The 15,049-nt window shown below is 49.5% G+C and overlaps 1 protein-coding gene across 1 annotated transcript; it reads left to right on the plus strand.

Annotated features, from left to right (window-relative positions):
• Positions 1–174: 174 nt before the first annotated feature.
• On the plus strand, positions 175–13,397 carry BNIP5 (BCL2 interacting protein 5). The gene is made up of 11 exons (XM_029241803.1): positions 175–803; positions 2,148–2,267; positions 4,178–4,242; positions 4,478–4,718; positions 5,737–5,868; positions 7,053–7,111; positions 7,437–7,677; positions 8,545–8,676; positions 9,572–9,636; positions 11,039–11,281; positions 13,362–13,397. The coding sequence occupies exons 1-11, from the start codon at positions 179–181 to the stop codon at positions 13,395–13,397; spliced, it is 1,959 nt and encodes a 652-aa protein (XP_029097636.1). The 5' UTR covers positions 175–178.
• The last annotated feature ends 1,652 nt before the right edge of the window (positions 13,398–15,049 follow it).

Below are 15,049 nucleotides of genomic sequence, written 5' to 3' on the forward strand. Positions count from 1 at the left end.
GGACAAGGGTAGCCCTTCCTCCCAGGGATGCTGAGGAATTTAAATGAGACAACAGCTTCGAGAGCTTATAGTACTCACATTAAGGGTAGGTTGGTTGGGCACATGGGTCAGCCTGCTAGCCCACCCGGCAGACTCCGAGGCCTCTTCTAAGGGAGTTGTCTGTTTTGGTTGCAGTGCAATGGAGCCGCCGCGGGGCCCAAGGAAGCCTCTGTCAGGGAGAAGAGCCAGGTCTCTGGACAGGCTGCAGAACCCCCAGAAGGATTCAGAGTCGTGGGACTGCTGGTGCATTTCCCGGCCCACCAGCCCCTCCAGGAGGATGCTGCGCCGGACGGCCAGTGATGGGGCCAGATGTCCCAAGAGCCCAGCTCAGTCTGCGGAGGCTCAGGGCACCACGGCTGCAGCCCTCAGCCCGGAGGAGACCAGGGAGTTTCTCCCCAGTGAGCAGAGGCCTCCGCAGGACACCAAGAAGGACAAGGCCCAGTGTCGGGCCCAGCAGGGTTGGCTGAGGACCATGATGAACTTCTTATTTGGGACGGGCCCTGAGGAGCCCAAGGAAAAAATCAACAAGAGGGCCAAGGGGAAGGAGGGCCTCCCCGAGCCTGCAGAAACCCCCGAGACACCGGGCGAGCCAGCTCCCAGGAAGAAAGCCCACAGCAAGAAGGCCAGCCGCAAGAAACACGGTCACAAGAAACATGGTGCTGAGGAAACCAAGGGCATCCGAGATCAGGAGGCCAAAGGGCAGGAGGCCAAGATGGCTGGTGCCTCATGCTGCGAGAAGGCTGATCTGGGCCCAGCAGCTGGGGGTGAGCAGACCATGCCCGTTTCTATGGTAACCCCACAGCCACCATCCCCCACCCCAAGGGCTAGGGTGCTCTGAGCTGGCTGCTCAAACCTCTCAACAGAGGGGGACTTGGAAGGTAGGGCCACTATCAGGAACAACACCACTTCTTTTTTTTTTTATAAGATTTAAAAAAGATTTATTTTATTTATTATCATTTATTTTTGGCTGCATTGGGTCTTCGTTGCTGCTACTCTTCATTGAGGTGCGAGGGCTTCTCATTGTGGTGGCTTCTCTTGTTGTGGAGCACGGGCTCTAGGCACGTGGGCTTCAGTAGTTGTGGCACGTGGGCTCTAGAGCGCAGGCTCAGTAGTTGTGGCACATGGGCTTAGTTGCTCCGCGGCATGTGGTATCTTCCTGGACCAGGGCACGAATCTGTGTCCCCCTGCATTGGCAGGCGGATTCTTAACCACCACGCCACCAGGGAAGTCCAGCACCACTTCTCTGAGGCAGAGCAGCACCATGGCTGAGAACTTGAGGTCAAACCCCAGTTCCACCACTCGCTGGCTGTGTGACCTGAGGCTGGCGACTTTCCTCTCTGAGCCTCCTTTTTTTTTTCCCCTTGATACAATGGAGATGATAACAGTTGCTATCTCGGGGGGTGGCCATGGCCCAGAGCTGACACATGGGAAGTGCTTCATAAGTGGCAAATATTATTGTTAGGTACTCTGGTTTGAGGAGCACAGACCAGGGAGAAATAGGAAGACAGAGGGGAATCAAGGAGGGAAGACAGAGGGGAATCAAGGAGGGAAGCCCTACCCACCAACACTAGTCTACATGTGAGGACTCGGGGTGGGTGACAGGGAAATAGAAACAGCTTGCTTCTGGGGTGCAGGTTCTAGACTTGGCTCCATCAGGAATAAACTTGCTGTGTGACCTTGAGCAAGTTGCTGTCCCTCTCTGGAACCTTTGATTCTCGTTTGTAAAATGAAGGAGCTGTTCCCCAAGGTGCCTTCCTTTTCTGACGCTTAGCGTCCTGGAGTTGAATGTTCCACAGGCTGCTGGAGGAAGATGAAGCTTTGCCCTATAGGACTCAAAACTCACCATGTTTTTAATGGGGGAGAAGGGACACAAGGAAGATCCAAGATATTTTGGGGGTGGGGGGAAGGATGTCTGGGTAGAGGCAGCTTCTTTTCAAATGGAAACCTTGGTGGGTTTCTGATTTTTTTTGGTTAAGCCTAGAGCTGCTCCAGCAGTCCGTGTCCTGCTGTGAATTCTATGCTGTTTTATTGTGTTGATTAACAAAGTTGGAAGAATGTCACTGACACCCACACACTGCCCCACTCACTTGGTTTCATCTTTATTACAGGAGGGGAAGTTTCTGACCTCCGCCAGTTCTCCCTCCTTGAAGGTGGAGGTGCTGGAGTCCGGAAGGTTTCTTCCCAAGCCACAGGTCGCCAGGGGGAAGAGGAGCTCGGAAAGCCTGACAGTGAGTCAGAATCTTCTTAGTGACCTCTTTGCCTGCAGCTGGGGCAGCTGTTGGCAAACGAGGTGAAGTGCTCCCGATGCCTGCTTAGACCTCTCAAAATGTGTGTGCTGATCTCACCGGTTCTGGTGTTTCTGGTCGCATTTACATTAGAGTTTCACAGAAGGGAGTCTCAGGAATTAGACTGGCTGCTGGCAAATACTCCTGCCTTGTGTGTTGAGCATGGGACTTTTTTCTTTTTTAGTCATTTTAAACTCATAGAAGGAATATATACATATATATACATACACATATATATACATATATATTTAAATATAGAGAAGAGTGGAAAGAGTAGTTCTATGCACACTCATATACTCACAGTTGTTAACAGTTGGCCATATTTGCTTCGTGTGTGTATAATTTTGTTGCTGAACCATTTTAAGTAAAATGATGCTTCAACCTTAAATCTTAAGCACATATCTGCAAGAAATAAGAACAGTCTCATACACAACCATAGTCTTGTTATTGCCCCTAATAAAAAAAATAATGCTGTATTAATCTAATTCCCTACAAAGAATGGGCATATTTTATTTTATATTTTATTTATTTATTTTTTAAATGAATTAAGTTATTTACTTATTTTTGGCTGTGTTGGGTCTTCGTTGCTGTGCGTGAGCTTCCTCTAGTTGCGGCGAGCGGGGACTACTCTTTGTTGAGGTTTGCCGGCTTCTCATTGCGATGGCTTCTCTTGTTGCAGAGCACGGGCTCTAGGTGCACGGGCTTCAGTAGTTGCGGCACGCGGGCTCAGGCTTGTGGCTCGCAGGTTCTAGAACACAGACTCAGTAGTTGTGGCTCACGGGCTTAGTTGCTCCGCAGCATGTGGGATCTTCCCGGACCAGGGCTCAAACCTGTGTCCCCTGCATTGGCAGGCGGATTCTTAACCACTACGCCACCAGCGAAGTCCCAAGAAGGGGCATATTTTAAACGATATGAAATGGAGAATCTATGCATCTGTCAAAGAATAGCGAAAAGGCATTTAATTGGTTATTTTGCAGGATAATTGTTTTCTCACATGAGAGGGAGTTGTCAGGTAGACTGAGTCAAAGTACAAAAGCCTAACAAGATTTAGAAATGAGAGAGAAGAAAGGGGTGAAAAAACCTGCAGATAGCCTGGGAGGAGGGAATCTTGTTTGCACCTTCTTTTGTGTAATCTGATCAGCTGGCAACTAAGCAGAGGCTCCTTTGGGCACATTGTCTTTGGGTAAGTCGACTGGAATATCAAAGAAAACCATTTATGTTGTTTGGGCTTCTCTGTAAACCCTTGGCAGTGTAGTTGGGGCACCAACGGGGCAGGCTACCTGTGTCATGCCTGCTGGAGTGCCTCTGTCCAGCTTAGTTAGGCCTGGTCTCCATCATTTCCCATGCTGGAATTTTGTAGGTTGGATCAACATTAGCCTTGCAAAGTATTTCCAAGCACAGTCTCTCATTTGATGGCCTGACAGCCTTGTGAGGGAACCAGGATGGGGATTATGATCCACACTTCACAGAGGAAGAGATGAAGGCCCAGAGAGATTAAGAGACTTACCCAAGGTCACACAGCTTGTCAAACCCCAAGTAGATACGCACAGATCTGCAATGTTCAAAGGAAATCATGGGGCACAAGTTGAATGCTTGAAGGACTGACTTGAAACTTCCTGCATAAAATTTCATGCTTTGGCCTAGTACCCTTCGCCTGTGGATCTTCCAAGCCTCTCTCAGAAGGACCAGTCCCTGGAATGTGGTGCTTCTCCCACACCCCACCTTCTGTGCTCAAGGAGTTGTTTTAAGAGGACCCTGAAGGCCCAAGTTGGTCTCAGAACTCCAAGACAGTCATTAGAAAGGATTCTCTGTGCATCTAGAAAGATTAACTGGGTGCATTTGTTTTCTTCCAGAGGATACCATCATCCAGAAGATAGTGGAATTTCTCCAAAAAGTGGGAGACCAGTGGGAAGAAGAGGTGAGGGGCAAACTGTCTGCACAGATGCCCAGGGGCCTGCTGCCTTCCCCTCCTCCTCCTTGCTCGAGCCCCACCTGTCCTTCTGGGCCTCAGTGCTCCCCTGCTCCAGGCTCTGTCACCTCCCTTGCCTGGGGCCACCCTGAAGCCCTTGGTTGCCCCTCAGTTGCTTCTTGGGGAGCTTTCCCCTCTCCTCAAGGTCAGGGGCTTGACTCAGTTTCTCTCATCTCCCCCACAGCAGCGTCAAGCTTCTCAGCCAGAGGTGGCTCCTCAAAACCCAGCACCAGGCTTCAGGAAGAAACCCCAAGAGAGAAAGTCTAGCCTCAAGAAAGCCTTTTCTCATAAGAAGCATGGTTCTGAGGAGCCCAAGAGAGCACGGGCTGCAGATGTTTCCAGCCCAGAGTCCCGGCCCCCCAAGAGGCCCAGCTTTCTGCCCCTGTGTGTTGGTGGCCATCGGCCCTCCAGCTCCAGCAGCCCAGGTGAGCAGGCTCACAGTTACCACGGCAACACTGCAACGCCTACTGTGCTGGAACCTTCCCCAAGGCTTGCATTGGCCATTTTCAGAGCTGCCATCCCAGTTCTGACTTTTGCTCTGCCCTAAGCAGTGTGGGGAGGGCAAAAGGGATACCTCCACGCACGAAGCCTCACTGTCTAGGCAACCCAGCTAAGCCCCTGATGGAAATCGTGTTCAGGGATTTCCCCCAACTATGCTCATCTCTCCGTAGCCTCAGCTTCCACACCTTGGCAGGGGGTAGCATGTGCAGGAAGGAACTGGAGCCTGGGAGGCAGGAGACCTGGGTTCTGGGCTCCATCTCTGTGCCTCAGTCTCCTTGCCTGTAAAATGAGACACTTCCCTGCTGTGTATCTATATGCAATCAGTCCTCATTTTATGAATTACATCTTATTATCCGCATTTCACAGACGAGGGAACTGAGGCTTAGGGAGGTAAAAGAATGTGTTTGTGGTCACATGGCCCATCAGTGATGGAGCCAGAGCTACAGGGAGAAAGGGTCAGCCTGGGTGTCAGGGAGGAACAGTCCAGCAGGTCATCTTGGCCAGAAGAATGTATACTTTAAAAAGAAGAAGGCAATGTTTAACACCAAAGAGTGGATCCCCAGTGGTGGGATTTCAGGCCGCAAGGGGAGATATTTTCATGTAGGGGGATCCTGGCTGTGATGAGTTTAACTCGTGCCAGGGCATCAGGCATTTACTCTCCAATTCATGGATCAAGTCAAGATGGTGGAGGGATGAGGTCTCCAGGGGAGGGAGGAGAGGGGAGCAAAGCCCAGGAAAGGCAGCTGTATGGAAGTGCAAAGGGATGAGGGAGCTTGGTCTTCAGTACATCAGAGCCACGGCCCTGCCCAGCAGCTCCCTGCCACCCCAGCAAGGCCTTTGCATGCACTAGCCACGGAGTGCACTTTGGAGTCTCTGCTGACTTCTGTGCATTAGTTAACACCCTCAGACTGATGAAGCTCACTCACCATTTCCTCTTCTCAGGTGTGGAAAAACCTGAAGTCCAAGAGGCTCTGTCTACAGACGGTGGGGATCTAAGTCCCTTCGAGCTTTCCAACCCAGCAGGAAGCCGGGGACCCGAAGAGGACCTGCAGCTGGACAGAGCCTCGGAATTCAGTCAGTACCCCCTCTCCTTTTCTCAGAGGCCCCTTGGAAGATGTCTGGTCTGACCCCTCTACTTGCAGAAGAGAAACTGAACCAGAGAGAGGCAGTGACCTGTCCTTACCTGCCTCTGAGTGAAGCAGGCTGGGGAGGCAGCTCAGGGTCCAGAGCACAGGCCCCGAGCCAGGCTGCTGTTACTCTGTCTGAGTCTCAGCTGTAAAACCACAACAGTGATAACATCGTCCTTGGTGAGGCCAACATAAGGCGATACAAGGAAAGCATCGGCCCATGGCAAGGGCTCGATAGATGGTACGATCTTTGGGCCTGGATTCAAATTTGGGCTCTGACCTCTCCAGCTGTGTGATCTTGGACAAGCTACTTCATCTCTGGTCTCAGTTTCCTCATCTGTAAAATGGGGATAATAATAGTACCTACTCTCTAGAGTTGTTGGAGGCTCTAAATGAATTAATGATGATAATGCATTTAGAGCAATACCCATGAGCAGCTAATAAATGTCAGCTGCCGTTTACTGTGACTATTAGTGTTGTTGTCATGTAGCCCAGCTTGAGAACATAGCCTCAGGAGAAGTAAAGAGGATAGGAAAGGGGGTAGGGGCCTTAGGGGAGAAGCTGAACCGATGGTAGCTGCCATCACTATTATTATTATTTTATCATTGGCAGAGCTGAGCCTAAGATCATATAATCACTGTCAGTTCTGTGTGTCTGAAGAACCACTTCCCCTACCTCCCCCATTCTGCCTTGTTTGCTTTTCACAGAAAATGTGCCTTGAAGGGGAATTGAGAGGGGCCCTTGTTCTACCTAGAAGAGGAGGAAAGAGCAGGGTGAGGGGACTTGTGGGGACCAGGCCTTTCCTTATGGTCTTGAGACACCTTCTCCTGGAGGCAGGGGCCTCGGCTGTTTCCTGCACCTAACAAGGCACATCTAGGCCCTTCCTCAGTGGTGAATGAATAAGTGAATATGTTCCCGTGAAGCCACCTCTGCCCGCAGGTTACCTCTGAGGAATCTGTGGTCCCCATGGGTTGGGCCTGAGACAACCTTAAAAGGCAAGCTCATTAGCACCCCACCCTGGAGACCTGTGAGAATCATCCAGGGAGCCATTGGGCCTTAGGAAATGAAGACTGACCATAGAAAGGCTTTTCTCAACACTCAAGGGTGAGCAACGGCTTTGTTCTTTTTTAGAATTTATCCAGAAGATCATTGACCTACTCCAAGTTGCAGAGGAGCAGGGGGGAGACAAGGTGAGGAAGACATTCCCCATGTAGACCCTGACCCTCACTATGGACACCCCTACCCCTACCTGGCACAATAACTTCCCTGCCCCTCCCCCAATTCTACATCTTGCCAGAGCCTGGCTCCAGTCTCTCCTTCCCAGAGCCTCCTCTGACCGCTGCAGGCTGTACTTGTTTCCCCAGCTCTGAGCACCAATCACCCTTCTCCCCCGGCCACACCCTCTGGTCCATAGTGGGTCTCTGTTTGTTTCAGGCGATGGTCTCTTTCCTCCGCTCACTTGTAACCTCCTCAAAGTAAGGGTCCCTGACTCAGTTTCTCTTATCTCCCCCACAGCAACTTCAAGTCCAGGAGCCAGAAGTGGCTGTAGGAAACCTGGCCCCAACCTCCAGGAAGAAATCACAAGAGAAAAGGTCCAGTTTCAGAAAAGCCTTTTCTCATAAGAAACATGGCTTCAAGGAGCCCAAGAGAGGGGGTGCTGCAGGTGCTGCCAGCCCAGACTCCCGGCCGCCAAAGAGGCCCAGCTTTCTGCCCCTGTGTGTTGGTGGCCATCGGCCCTCTATCTCCAGCAACCCTGGTGAGCAGGCCTGGGGTTGCCATGGTAACAGAGGCTGCCTCTGGCCCCTAGGCTTCTCCAGGGTAGGGTCGGCCAGCTGCTTGGTGCCCTGTGCAGTCTTGACTTTCACTCTCTGCTCTGAGCTGAGTGGGGAGGTGTGGGAGGGCTGTGGAGAGGAGAAAGGGGTCGGTTGCTGCCAGGACCCACCCCTATGACACACACCTTCCCTCCCCCCGACCATAAACACCTAAAAACAAATGTGGTATGAGAGCAGTGCATCTGTTCCTCAGATACATGCATCAGAATCACCTGGAAAGCTCATAGGAAAACAGAAACCCAGGTTAGATGAAGTAGGATATGGCCTGGGCCTCTGTTTTTTCACTACACCAAACTATGAGGACCACTGGTGTACAACAAATTCTCCTGACATTTACGGAGTGCCCGCTGCCTGCCACCTTCACACATATTATCTCATTTAACACCTCCACTCACAACCCTGTGAGGTCAGTCCTGTTACTCCCATTTGACAGATGGAGAAAGTGAGGTTCAGACAGGCTAAGTGACTTGGCAAAGGCTCGCAGAGTTAAAGGGGAAGTGGGCTCACTGGGTGGGACCTGTTTGTAGGCCTGCTTGTTTTCCTCCCAGACCATGAGGAGGCAAAGTGCGTGGTTGGAAGAAAGAATGAGATTTCTGGAGGCGCAAAAAGTACTGTGAACTCCTCTGAGGCAGGTCCAGTGGGGCTGGGGGTTCCCAAGGAGGCTGGGAAACCAGGACCCTTCTCGAGCCAGAGCCTTTGGACAGCTTCTTGTCAGAACCTGGGTTCAGCAATGTGCTGGTGGATTTGAGACAGGTGCAAACACGCTCACACCAACTCCTCTTTGCCCTCAGACCCGGAGGATCTGGAGTTCCAGGAGTCCTCGCCTGCAGAAGGGGGGCCAGTTGGATCCTCAGAAGCACCCTCCCAGGCCAGAAGCCACAAGCCAGAAGCAGGACCTCAGCCACATGGAGCAAATGAATCTAGTTAGTGCCACCCTGCTCTCTCCTGGGACAGCTTCCCCGGGGCTTCCGTTTTGCATGGATCTCACAGCCTGAATCCTAGTAGCGAACTGGGAAGACAGCTGACAAGTACCCCAGGAGACTCTAGAAGGGCAGAGAGGAGACAGGGTTGGCCTTTGAACAGGCGCTGGTGGGGCAGAGTTGCAGGTGGACAACCTTCTTCAGGTAGAGAATACCTGTCCATTCTGTGGGATGTAATTTCACCCCCATCACATGCCATTGCTTTGCCTGAATGTTTCATATAAAATTCCTGTCTTGCTCTGGGTCTCATAACCAGTGGCGCACCGGCAAACAAACTCTGGGTAAGGGCGGGGGGATTGGGGGAAGCCCTGATTTGTAGCATTTGCAGATTTCTGTGGTATAAAATTCCCACCACGGCCAATTTCAAGCTGCTGACAGTTTATAACAACAGGTCCACAAATGTCCTGAGTATTTACAATTAACTCTTGGTGCAAGCAAGAGTTTGCTTGCTTTTTATAGCCCAGGCTGATGGTACATTCCCGTCGCATCAGTAGCCATGGCATTTGCCCTCCCTACATTCTGAGGAGTTGTTCCTGGTCCCAGCTCCCATTCCTGACTACTCTGTAGCCTGGATAAGGTCTCAGTTTCCCCATCTGTCAGAATGGAGCTGAATGTGGTGACCGGTGAGGCTCGGCAGGCCGAATTGCCTTCTATTTCTATACAGCTAACCAAAACAAAGCTCACATGCTCCAGCCCTAGTTTAGGGGAAGATTTTTCTTTGCCCTTCATATCTAATCTGTGTACTGTGTTTTAGAGACAAAATACTTCTGCAATCGATGGATGGGTTATTACACAACAACATGTCAATAATCCCTCAATCCTTCTTTATTTTCCTTAGAGGAGCTGATCATCCAGAAGCTGGTGGCCCTTCTCCAAGAAGTGGATGGCCAGTTGGGGGAGCAGGTGAGGACTGCTCAGTCTCCACAAAGACTGGACCCAAGTTCAGTCCCCATCTTTGCGTCTGGGTGACTGTGGTAGGCCCCTTAACCTCTATGAGCCTCTGTTTTCTCTTTTGCAAAATGGGGGATAAATACCTACTTGCCAAGGTTAGTGCATCTATAGAAAATGCCAGACACATAGCAGATGAGATCAATGTTAACTTAAAAATAATATAAACCTATGTGGCTCCCCCTGCCAGCCGGGACCTCCCCCAGTCCAAATCCTCCTTGAAGTTCAGTTCATTTGCCACCTCCCGGGAAACCTCCTTCCCTGAGTCCCGCTGATCTCGTCCTCTGCTATCTGCCGTTCACTCTGTTTTGGCACGCACTTCAGTAATTATAAGGTCTCCAATTCTTTCAAACTTTTATTAGAGTTTCTTCCCTTGCTAGGTAGAGTGTAACATAAGGTTCCCTGCCTTTGAAAACCTCACAGACTACTTGGAGAGACAAACGCAGGTCGCATATGAAGAGGAGTTACGTGTGAGCACAAGTCAGAGATGAGTCATCAGTGTAGCTGACCTTGTTAGAGCCTCTCCTTACCACCACAGAGCACCTGGCCCAGCTCCCAACTGCCAGTACCTGCATCCCTTTGCCTGAGGACTGGCCCCCAGAGCCATTTACCACCCACAGGTTAGGCCAGAATGAGCACTCTCCACCTCCCCAGGAGCAGCCCTCAACCACTGGCTGATGCGAGCTGGTGTACACAATACCCCAGCTCCCTTATCCTTTGGAGGGATAACTCTGTGGTGTGTGTTCTTCGAGGGTTCCCAAAGTGCCCCGAGGGGATCAGGCTCAGCTGCCAGCCTGAGTGGGATGCCTTCCCATTCTTGCCCCAGGTCTCCATTCCCCCATCTGTGTTTGCCAGGATCACTTACCACATAAGTGAGCTGCATCCGAGTCCTGGTCTCAGGATCTGCCTCTGGGGGGAACTCAACCTAAGACATTTAGGTATTAAGAGGAGGAGGCTTAGGGTGGGAACTAAAATTCATCCCACATCCACTTTGCATAAAACATTAAACTATCTCACTTAATCTCCTCCCCCCAACGACAGCGTTGGGGGGGCACATATTATTACCCCCATTTTACACACGAGCGGTCACACAGCTAGTAAATGCTATTTACGCATCTGTTATCTGAATCTAAAGACCTACACTTTCTTTCCCCCCCACTTTGTTCTGCTGGTACAGTTGTACCTTGCAGAACAGATTCTGAGAGGCTGGGGATGGTAGATGAATTTAACAAGGGATGCTTGTCCCAGGGACAATGAGGCACCCAGCCTGGCTGCATGGAGTTGGGGGAGGGAGATGCTGTGGGGAGGGGGCTCCCTGCTGGCAACACTGATGATCTGCCTTCATTTCTGCTTCCAGTTCAGGCAACACCCCAGCTTTAAGAAGATTTTTTACAAGCTCCCAGACTCTTCCCTCAGAAAGCTCATATCCACCCTGCGCCCCCAGGAGGCCCACTCCACGGAGCCCAAGAGACCCTACTCGTTTGTCTTTGGCTTGGCTAACAAATGTGCTGACAGCAATTACCAAGCCGTCCTCAGCCTCACGGGCCTACACTACAGGCGACCGAGTTTTAGCCAGTTCCCATACAGGGAGGACCAGCAGGTGAGACAGGGCAATATGGCATGAGGGGCCACAGACTCACAATCACAAGGATCTGCCTACGGTCCTCTCCCCTCCCCTGCTTACTTCAGGACTTCTGGGGTCCAGCTCAAATGCTACCACCTTGCCAAGGCCTTCTGAGACAATTCTACACCACAGCAGCCTCTTTCTTTTCCAAACCCCGCCCTCTTTGCCTGCTAATTAGCTAATCAGCATCTTTATTTGGTCTCCAACTGGATGTGCATTTTCACACTTCTTGACATCAGTATGGGATATTGGACCAGCTACTATCTTAGCTCGCCCTCTTATTATTCCATGGGTTATGCTGCTTGGCTTTCCAATTGAGACTGTTGTAAAATTTAGAGAACAAAGTAAAGTAAGATTACATATCAAATAAGGTAGGTGAGAAGGATCCCTGGGGCTGTTTGGTTCTGGAAGGCTTCCTGGAGGCCATTCTTCACTGACCTTGCCTTGATTGATTAATTAAGAATACCCTCTTTTTGAATTATGGTTTTCTCAGGGTATACGCCCAGTAGTGCAGGACAGGTGTAAAGACGCAGATGTAGAGAATGGACTTGAGGACATGGGGAGGGGGGAGGGTAAGCTGGGACAAGTGAGAGAGTGGCGTGGACATATATACACTACCAAATGTAAAATAGATAGCTAGTGGGAAGCAGCCACATAGCACAGGGAGATGAGCCCGGTGCTTTGTGACCACCTAGAGGGGTGGGATAGGGAGAGTGGGAGGGAGGCACAAGAGGGAGGGGATATGAGAATATATGTATACATATAACTGATTCACTTTGTGATACAGCAGAAACTAACACAACATTGCAAAGCAATTATACTCCAATAAAGATGTTAAAAAAAAAAAAAAAAAGAATAGCCTCTCCACTGCCATCACTCAGCCTTTTTTTTTTTTTTTGGCATAGGGGTATCTTAGCTCCCCGACCAGGGATCGAACCTATGCCCCCTGCAGTGGAAGCTTGGAGTCCTAACCACTGGACCGCCAGGGGATTCCCCATCACTCACTCTTTTGACTGGTTTCATGCTTTTCCTAATAATCCCCCCTTCCCTGAGGCTGTAGGATGGTTCCTGTAGAGGTAAAACTTAACGCATTTTTTTTAATCTGAATTTTCTGTTGGACTCTAATAGAGATCTCCCCACCCTTTTCAAATTCTCTTAAGATGACCTGCTTACAAACATTTGACCAGATCTATAGTGCAGAAACCAATTAGTGAAGTTGTGATTTTAAAGGAATGAAATGTCCTATTGGTGTTGGACACGTAGGACCAGAACTTTTATATCCAAATTGTCCCCTGGGAAACCAGACCTTTATTGCAATGATGTCACCATCATTCGAACCCTTTGTCTTCTCCTCCTGGAATTACCTTTAGAAGCCATGTGATAAGGCTCTCAAGAAAGCTGGTCTTATTTCATGATACTTGTACCTCATCATTCGAATGGTTTTCCTAGTGGAAACTCCTCGTGACCTTAGACCTCTCTTTTCTCAGACTCACTGTCTTCTCCTGGAGAATAGGGATAATTTGCCCTCTAAATTGGGTTAGGTAATAGCTGATGGAGTGATCTGAGTTCTTTGTGAAAGATATTACAGAAACATCAATTCTGACATCCTCAGTAGCCCTAACTCCATCTTCTGGTTTTACTAGCCATTCGTTCATTTATTTATTCAACCAGTAGACATTCAGAGCTTCCTATGAGCCTAACTGTGCAAGATGCTATGAGAGCCTGTGGAAGGTTCTGCTAGTGGAAAAGGATAGAATGTTTACTGATGACAAAATTAAATATCAATTAAATGCCAAATTAGCACTAACTGAGGTCAATAAAGCAAGTTGGTTCCAGGAGCCTTCCAGGAAGTAGCAGGCATTGATTTTGACCTTTGAGGATGGAGAAGCTATAGATGGGGAGAAAGGACCAGTAGGACACTGCAGGCAGGAGATACTGTGTGAGCAAAGACCCAGAGGTGGGAGCTAGTGGGTTAATGAGAAGTCTGTTGTTATCAGCGTGGGACCCATACATAATTGCGCTATGGCTAAGACCTGTGTTCTTTTTCTCTTCCCAGAACGACACAAATCCTCAGAGCCAGAGTCCAGATTGAAAGCTATGCTTTGCACTCAAGTTCCCTGAATTATCCAAACATCGGCGGCTTTAGCCAGGAAACCCTGAAGATGTCCCAATCCAGTGCTTCACAGACATGACTGAAGACAAGAGTGGGCAGCCATTCTGCATCCTTGCACCGTTGTGAGCTTATCTCAGTGGAGAATGCAGAAATGTTCCTCCACAAAGCTGGAGGCAGAGGCCATGGGGGGAAATAGCACTGGACTGGGAGTTAGGAGACCAGGACTCCCCCTGCTCACCTGCCCCAAACTTGCTGCAAGACCCTGTCCACATCCCATGTTCCCTCTCCTCGTCAGACCTTGGATTCTGGGCTGGATTAGTGACCCATCAGATCTCTTCTGGCTCTATTATTCTGAAGTCTCTCTAAAGAGAGGTAGTAAGTGCTTTCACTCTGTGGCTAAATATACCCACCCCACAGAGCTGGAGGCAATCTTTAAGTACTGACCAAATGAATGAATGGGGGGAACTCTTGAGATCTAGGCAATTTTTCCAGGCATTCTCTGGGAGGCCTTGGTCCTCAACTGGAATTGTGCAACCAGTGTTTCTATCTCTAAACTGGGAGCTAGGGAGGAAATGGGGGAGCTACCTCAGCAGACACTGGTCCGGGAATCAAGGCCTTTGCATCCTGGGGCCAACCCCAGTGTGTAGTGCCAACTTATGTGCCCTTATTTTTTTTATCATGTGTTTTCTTGATCCACCAGGGCTGAAAATATGCCTACATCATGTAGAAGGCCTGTTGATACTTTCTTCAGATGTTGGTTTTAAATGTCCTAGTTTTAAAAATAAAGTTTTGTTTAATCTCTCACCAGAATGTCCACATGCACTTAACAGATGGGCATCTATGTTTAACACATAATTTATTCAGTTGGCTGCACTGTAGGTGTCATTCAGATATGCTTGTTTGGAAGACCAGGAAGTGTTCTGGCCTCAGGGACACCTCCTGATTTCAAAGCACAGTGACTGGCGCATCAAAAAACAACTCATCAGTGTTGTTGTTATTGTTGTTGTTGTTTTTAAGGCATAAAAAGGAGAAAGGAACTATTAGGGTTGCCAAATTTAGCAAAGAAAAATGTGGGTGGCCCAGTTAAATGTGAATTTCAGATATACAACAAATAATTGCAATGCTGGGGGCACACTTACACTAGGTCATTATTCGCTGTTTATCTAAAATTCAAATTTAACAGGGTATCCTGTATTTTTTATGGCAACCCTGGAACTAATGCAAGAACAATTCTCTAATTACCTCAGAGCATCTGGGCCCTAAATACAGGCTTTGAGTTAAAACGATAGTTAACATTATATTCAATCCTCCCTTGCACACCAGGGAATAAGTGTTCCTGAGTTGTAACAAGGTTGAAATCCTCCCTCCCCTGGCTCACATGTCTCAGGGCCTCTGGGCACATAGTCACCTGCAAACAGCAAGACCTTCCTGGGGAAAAGGACTGCAGCCAGCAGGGCTGCTCCACGTAACTCCCGGGTGCTTCCTTTGACTGGTCTGGGCCGCAGAATTGGAGAAGGCAGAGGGTACAAGAACACCTGAGATCTGATTCTTCTCAGGCTTCTCAAAGGTACACTTAGGTTCCTCCAGGTAGAACCATCTGAAGGGGGCTTGTGTGGACTCTTGTTCCCTGA

This window comes from Monodon monoceros, unplaced genomic scaffold, assembly GCF_005190385.1.
Source record: "Monodon monoceros isolate NGI ecotype Baffin Bay Population unplaced genomic scaffold, NGI_Narwhal_1 Super_Scaffold_3, whole genome shotgun sequence".
Lineage (NCBI taxonomy): Eukaryota > Metazoa > Chordata > Mammalia > Artiodactyla > Monodontidae > Monodon > Monodon monoceros.

What these genes read in the sequence shown, in the direction of transcription:
- BNIP5 (XM_029241803.1), top strand. Translation starts at nt 179, where the DNA reads ATGGAGCCGCCGCGGGGCCCAAGGAAGCCTCTGTCAGGGAGAAGAGCC. An exon ending in AGGAGCAGGGGGGAGACAAG is followed by an intron (nt 7,112 to 7,436) that starts GTGAGGAAGACA and finishes TCTCCCCCACAG; the next exon opens with CAACTTCAAGTCCAGGAGCC. An exon ending in ATGGCCAGTTGGGGGAGCAG is followed by an intron (nt 9,637 to 11,038) that starts GTGAGGACTGCT and finishes TTCTGCTTCCAG; the next exon opens with TTCAGGCAACACCCCAGCTT.